Source organism: Coturnix japonica, chromosome 3 (assembly GCF_001577835.2).
Source record: "Coturnix japonica isolate 7356 chromosome 3, Coturnix japonica 2.1, whole genome shotgun sequence".
Classification (NCBI taxonomy): Eukaryota; Metazoa; Chordata; class Aves; order Galliformes; family Phasianidae; genus Coturnix; species Coturnix japonica.
In genome coordinates, this window is record NC_029518.1 from 57,117,461 (window position 1) to 57,124,722 (window position 7,262).

General features: G+C 37.6%; 1 protein-coding gene across 3 annotated transcripts in view; it reads left to right on the forward strand.

Annotated features, from left to right (window-relative positions):
- The window catches only part of MCM9 (minichromosome maintenance 9 homologous recombination repair factor), a 43,104-nt gene extending 36,179 nt beyond the window's left edge, over positions 1–6,925 (forward strand). For all 3 annotated transcript variants that reach the window (XM_015858684.1, XM_015858685.2, XM_015858683.2), the window contains exons 12-13: positions 2,965–3,110; positions 4,705–6,925. In XM_015858684.1, coding sequence (XP_015714170.1) covers positions 2,965–3,110; positions 4,705–6,229 — 1,671 coding nt within the window. In that variant the 3' untranslated portion in view covers positions 6,230–6,925. The remainder of the gene's footprint in view (positions 1–2,964; positions 3,111–4,704) is intronic.
- Positions 6,926–7,262: the final 337 nt, after the last annotated feature.

Genomic DNA, 7,262 nt, shown 5'->3' on the forward strand with positions numbered 1-7,262 from the left:
GAAGAGCTCAGCTTTTCAATGACAGTACTGCCTCTGAGTCAAAATAATATGTAACGCTATATCCAATTGAAAGAGCAGAAGATACCGTGTAAGTGTTCATTCACTGTAATTAAAACTTACTTATGTTGGGATTTGCTGGGACACTGATTTCACATCCATATGATTTTGAGATACAAGAAACCTGGAATATTCACATTTGTTTTTCATGACTGATCAAAAAGTGGAGACTAATGAATGTGTATTGTCATGTGTATGTCATGAACATTAATAAATGTGGGAAAGAAAGGGTACTATTTTAACTATGGGTCACTCTGTCATCTTTCTTTGTCCTTTGGGGCTGCAGTTTGCCTAACAAGCATATGTCTAATCAGTGCTAGCAAGAAATTTGCCTGAATTATGACTGTATAAGACTACCTGGGAGCAGTTTGTGTGCTCATCATCTTTGCTCCATTCATTGATTTTTAGGAGGAATTAGGCACATGTGTTTGTTTTTCTAAGAATCGCCAAGCTTGAGATCTGCTATTTGAGGCCAAATTTTACTTTCCACTTGGTAATTATAAATAAATCCTGAAATTCTTTTTGTAGGAAGCAATTTCTTTGATTTCTTAAAATCTGAGTAAAAGCAGCATGCATTGGTTTCTTTTCAGAAAGCGGTTCCTTATCTAGAAAATAAAATTGCTTTTATGTGTAGGTGCATTCTATGTTTCTGGCCTAATTGTAGAATAAGGTTGGAAATAAAGAAGCACCTGTGTCATTCTTGAAGGACTGGCTGCCACCTTTTAGTTCAGCAAATTTTATCTTAAGCATCGTCTTTCCAACTTCTACAAAACAACGTATTCTTACCAGTATAATCTCAAAGTTCACAGTTCTCAGGGAAGTATTTGGATATTTTATGTGAGCCTGCGTGAGAATCACACACACACAGAGAATCACAGAATGACCCAGGTTGGAAGGGACCTCAAGGATCATGTAGTTCCAACCCCCCTGCCTGGCAGGGCCACCAAACATACACATTTACTAGATCAGGTTGCCCAGGGCCCCGTCCAACCTGGTCTTGAACACCTCCAAGGACGGGGCATCCACAACCTCCCTGGGCAGCCTGTTCCAGGGCCTAACCACTCTCCTAGTAAAGAACTTCCCACTAACATCCAACCTAAGGTGAGGAGGAGTAGTAACCTATTTTCATCACTAGCCCAGTTCATTGAGGCTGTTTTTTTGTTTGTTAGTTTTATCCTCTGTTCACCTTTGTTTTTCTCAGGGAGAGCAGAATGTAGTTGTACCTATTGGGCATATGCTTTGAAATACATAACCATATGTTCCTTTTTTTTCCCCCGCTGGATTCTTATATCACAGGTTGACAGTACTCAAGCAAAAAGCAACTGCTCCTTGTCAATATTTTGCTCAGAATTTTATCATTTACTGTTCAAAGGCTGTTCTACAAATAGAATTCTATTTTTTTTCCATGTGCTTTTCTGTGGAATACTTTTCCAGTGTATTTCAGAAATAGTAATTTATATTCACGCAGTCATTGTAAAGTGATAGGATGCTGCTACTCCTGTTCTGTAATCCGGAGTTGATGTATGCAAGATCCTTCTGGATCTACATGATCAGGCATCAGCTCCGGATTACAGAACAGGAGTAGTTGTCTCACTCAGACTCATAAGAACTGGAACTTAGCAGAGAGATAAAGTCTCATTTTCATCAGTAGCTTTTAGCTGTCCTAGCCAACAGATGAAGCTTTCCTTTCTACAGCTCCGGCCTTATTGTACAGTTTCCAACTCTTGAAACAAAACAAAAACTCACAATCAAATAGATTCATGAAACAAATTAGTGTTGTACAGAAATCTTTTTCACAACTGCTTTTATGTGGAACAAATTTATCATCTACCTGTACAATCTGTGAAAAAAACAAGTAATAACTGAAGTGGGATGCATTAATGTTTGCACAGCCAGCCTTAGTTTTAATATCGCTTAATATTGTTTGAATGTATGGCTTGAATTAGCCACGTGAGTGTTGTTACTTTGGTGTGAGTTTTTTTGTTTTTTTTTTTTTTTTAATGAACTTTTAAAATTGCAAAATGGAAAAAAAAAGAAAAAACAAATTGCTACAAACAGCACCACATGAACCACATTTTCAATAGGGGCAGCCTATAGACTCAGAGTCTCTATGTCCAGAGGCTGACTGTATTGAAAACTTGAGGGCCATGCGGTGCTGTGAGTGGCAATTTCTGCTTTTAGAGACTGCCCACTTTTGCTGCTACTTTTGTGGTGCTTGATAAGCACATTGTTGATCAGTTGGATTGAGCTTTATAGATTAGGCAGGAATGGTAAATTCTGGCTAATCTGAGTTTTTTGTGGTTTTGTTTTGTTTCTCCGAAGAGCTTATTTTGTGTGGAACAAGTCACTTTGTGCAGATGCTCTGTTCCAAATCAAAACTACTTCATTTCTCACAAGATTAGAAGTGTGGAATTACTCCTAAATAGTTACATCTATTCAAAAATATTTTTGTAGTTTAATTTCTCTCGTATTAACAAGCCATGTCTTTCCATTTAAATAAATAGGAAAAGTTAGTGAAAAAAATTAGCAGTCAGAACATCTTCCATTACGAATGTTGCTCACAAGATCAGAATTTTTACAAGGTATTTGGAAGCCTGCTTTTAATTACTAATGTCTGTTTTTAGTAATGATATTCTCAAGCCTTAGGTGGACGCTATTTTTCTATGAAGCAAATAAAATCAGCACTCGGGAATAGTAAATAGCAATCTTGAACATAAAATTGTTCAATGTGAGCCTGTGTGAGCAGACCTAAAAGGTTTATTTGTGTTGTTGGAGTTGCTCAGTAAATATTTGCCATGTTAAGCTTTAAAATATCTGAGGGAGAATTTTGTATTAAATGGTCTCTTCTGCTTAAATCTGATATTAAACAATAAGGGTAACTTACCTTTTAAAAATCTTGTGCTATAGGGAGGTGCACTTCTTGGGGCCATCAATGCCTTACACACCTCATTCCCAGAAGATCCAATGGCGCAGTACCGAATGCAGTGTGAGCTCATATTGGAGCGACTGGAGCTGCAAGGTCTTCTGCAGAAGGAGCTACAACGACTTGACAGGTATTTGCAGAGTGACAAAATAATTCGACAGAGTAAAATAATTGTTTGACAGTAATTTCTAAGGAGAGTCTAAAAATAGAGTGTGACCTTGGGAAAGGTCTTGTTCTTTAGAGGACATGAATAAGCATTGTATTAAAGTAGCACTCTGAGAGCATTGCAAGATCATTTCTCTCTCTGGGTTATGGAATGCAACAATAATTTTATCATCTCAATTGCTTCCCAACATATACCTCAATTCTACACTCAGGTAAATTCCAATTGAATTTCCTAGGGTACGAGATTCTGTTTCTGTGATTTTATAAAACATTTTGTTACTTCCGTGGTGAAAAACAGCAGGTCTGTTTTATAATTTTTTTGCCTTTTGTGTTGAGCTCATGAGTCATGTCATTATTTTAATGAAAAATAGAATTCTGAATCAAAGTTCTGTTCTTTTTTGGGGGGGGAGGGGGTTCTATTTTTACATGCAAATTTTCCTTTATTTCACTAGTTTTCAATTCACTGCTGTAACCTCTGGAAAGTCTATTTTCTGTTACTAGCAGAGAGCCTTTAACTCACTGGGACTGAGAGGAGAACACTGTGATTGGTGGGAAATAAATACGAAAAATAATAGTTGTTTCCTGAAATGAGATCAGGCTTTAAAGAAACTTGTACTTTCTTGCTGTTAAAGGAATACAGATGATTGATATTATTAAAGCTAAGGGAGTAAGAACAGGTGGGAAAACACATTTTTTTTCTTCAGATGTTTTTCAGACTTTGTTTTGTAATTTTTAGTTAGGATATCTTAAGAACAGTGGCAATAAAAGGAGATAAAAATGGGGTATCTCTAATAGGCAGAAAAAAAGCTTGTTTTAAGAAGGAAGTGTTCATAAAGGATTATTGAAATACACTGTGGGATGGAAGAACAGACAGCAAGGTAGGATTGGGTCTGCTGTTGACCTTTCTGGCAGGGACTTCTGTTATCTTTAGACTCCCTAACGAAGGAGATTTCCCATTGCTTTTGGATTGTCTGTTTCATTATTGCTTCATCCTAATACTCATAAAGGTTTTCTCCATATCTCTGAATCCCTTGTACTGCAAATTAAGATGATTTCTTCTTCCGTCCTCTTAAGCAGATTAGAAATGACTGTCCTCTTTAAAACAGTCCATTCTGTATTAGACGACCTGTCCAATGTATTTCCCCTAAACCATATTTTGACAAAATAAGCGTATATCTCTCAGCACATCTTGGTCAATCCAGTCATTTCTGGAACTTTTCATCAAAATCTTTAAGTGCGTTATATCTAAATAGGTCTATTAGTACATAATTGAAAGAATTATTTCTAAATGATTTTTAAAATATATGTCAGTATAGCGTTTTCTCTCATGTAATAGAAGAAATTCTGCCACTTAATGCAGAAAGTTCTGAGAGATCAAAATGAGCACAGACTGCAACACCAGCTTCTGGAAAGCTATACATGAAACTGAATTATTCGGATACTTGACCGTTATTTGTAGCTTTTCACCATTCATACATACTAACCATCACTAGGACAATAAAGGAGGAAAACCTGAAAAATAGCTAATTACTGCTTCTTTTTTTTTTTTCATTCTACAGATTACAAAAAGAAAACTCTTGCCAGTTACAGCCTGAAGAGACAACTTTCCATACTACAACAGAGTGCTTGAATAAAAATACATTTGAGTCGAAGCAAAAGTCTCAATCAGAACCTGCAGATCAACAAAAGATAAGCTCCTGTCCACAGCCTTCTTTGCCTAAAAGCAATTCTGTAGGGGATAAACACCCAGAAACCTTATGCAAACCAACACCTGATAATAATGTAGGTACAAAACGCTTGACTAAACTTAACAAAAGAGGTGATGATAGCAGCCTGGGATGGTTTGACAGCCTTGGAGACAGAAGCATTGATGCTGAAGAAACTTTTTGGAAGACATCTCCATTGCCCAAGACACCTCCAGATAATGTGGCCTTAAGAACCACGTCTAAGGCCTCCTGCTCAGAGGAAAGAAATTCTTCAATCCCAAGGAAGGAAAATGGAATTAAAGGGTCACTGACAGCTGTTACTCTTTGTGCTTCTTTGGAGCAAGACAAAGCTTCGGAGATAAGCAGCAAGAGGACTGAGGAACACAAATGTTTTTCTTCAGAAGCAAATATTCAAGACCCAGCACCAACAAGTGCCAATGTACAGGATTCAGTTATTACACAGCGGGTCTCTAGAAGCCTGCGGAGGCTGCGCACACAGAAATCACATGGATTCTTTACAAGTACACAGAACTCTGAAGCAAAGGCCCTTCCCTCAGCATTGCCTGTATCTGGCCTGCTGGATCTTTCAAGTGATACAGACTCAGTAGTAGGAGATGAAAATAATAGTACATCTGCAGCAAAACATTCAGTAATTTCCATGAGAAAACGAAGTAAAGGTCAAGCAGAGAATGAAGCAAAGGCAGTAAGTTCTCATGAGCCAGAAATTACTGACAGTGAAAGTCCTCCAGCAGCTAAACTAGCTAAATTTTCTTTCAGACCAAGGACAAAACTTGATCATTCTTCTGAGAAGAAAAATGCAGAATTCTCCCTTTTTCCATGTGAAAATACTGTTAAGCAGAGAGAGCAGGTGCAAAAAGATTGCTGCCCACCTGAGAAACACAAAATGACATTGACTCACTTAGGAAAAAAGAGTTTGGAAAAGCAACCCATTGGTAATAAAGGGAATGAAGAGCAGCTGAGTCAGGCCTTAGGGAAGGAGACTGGGGGAAATGCAGTGATACGTTCTGATGTCATACCTGATGTTGTGTCACATCCACCTACAGACAAAAGACGGGAGGAAGAGGAGAAGCTTGGTGGTCCCAGCACAGTGAGGGTGTGCTCCAGCACATTAGAAAACCTCTCCAGGTTCAGTTTTGTGTCACGTCCTGACTCAAAATCAGAAGCTCCACCAACTATCAAGATGGACACTAACAACAAGGAAAGCCTCAGCCCTTTGCTGAAGGTACATGTAAGCAATCCTAGCAAAAGGAAGAGTTTTGCATTGGGAAATGCAAGTAAAGACAGTGTGGTCACCCGAAAATCTCTCTTCTCAATAGCAGAGCTGGATGATGCTGCATTAGATTTTGACTGGGATTAAGAAGTAGAGAAAAATCCAAGTTTGTAACATGTATATCCTCCAAATTACTTAACACATAACTGTTCTGAATGTACATCCTTCTGTTAATTGTATCAGCAGTATCCATAGATTACTGAAGCATTTAAAAATAGTCATCTTGGATGCCTGTTGATACCAATGAACATGCTTTGAGGGCTGTATACTTCACATCAGCCAAAGATTGTGTATACTACAGGCTTTATGTGGATTTTCATTTTCTAAGCTCTTCCCAAGAATGCTAATGTCGATTGACTGTTCTGAATGATCTGATTTAACCCAAAGACTCATGTGTTTCATATATCCAAAGTACATTAGCGGAAGAGCCGGTTTAATTGACCGTTGTCCTTTTTTTCATGAACCAATTGGAACTATGTGTGATACAGATTGTCCATTTGAGTGACTATGCTACTTTGGAAAAATGATGATGCTAAATTATGTTTTGTTTCCCTATATATGTTTGTTTTCAGCATAGCTGGCTGTATTGTGATTTATCATCATGCTGCGCTGAATATTCCCTTATTATCAGTATCATGACAACTTTGCTACGTGTCTGGCTACTGTGCTCCTTATCACACTGCTGATGTTGAAGACGTGTCTAGGGGTTTTATTTGTGATTCTGGATTTATTTTTTTAATTATTATTTTATTTCAGTTTTAAATACACTGTGGTTCAGTTGTATTTGTATTCTGGGTCATTTTATCAAAACCCAATTCTGTAATAAATGGACGGCGCTTCATGGCAGAGAGAACAAATTTCAGGTAACTGGAACTCCTCAGTAATCAGAGTTACTTCAATGCAGGTGTTAAGCCCTGGCATTTAAACTACGCTTCAAACCTCACTTCATGGTGAATAGTTACCCTAGCACAACTTGATTGTGCCTCAGAAAACATTTAATTGACTATTTGAATTATTATTAGTGTTTTACTACGTCTGATATGCAGTTTATCTTCTGTGGTGTGCTGCATCCTATGTCATTCATTTGTCTGATGGGAAATTAATCTATTAGTGTATTACA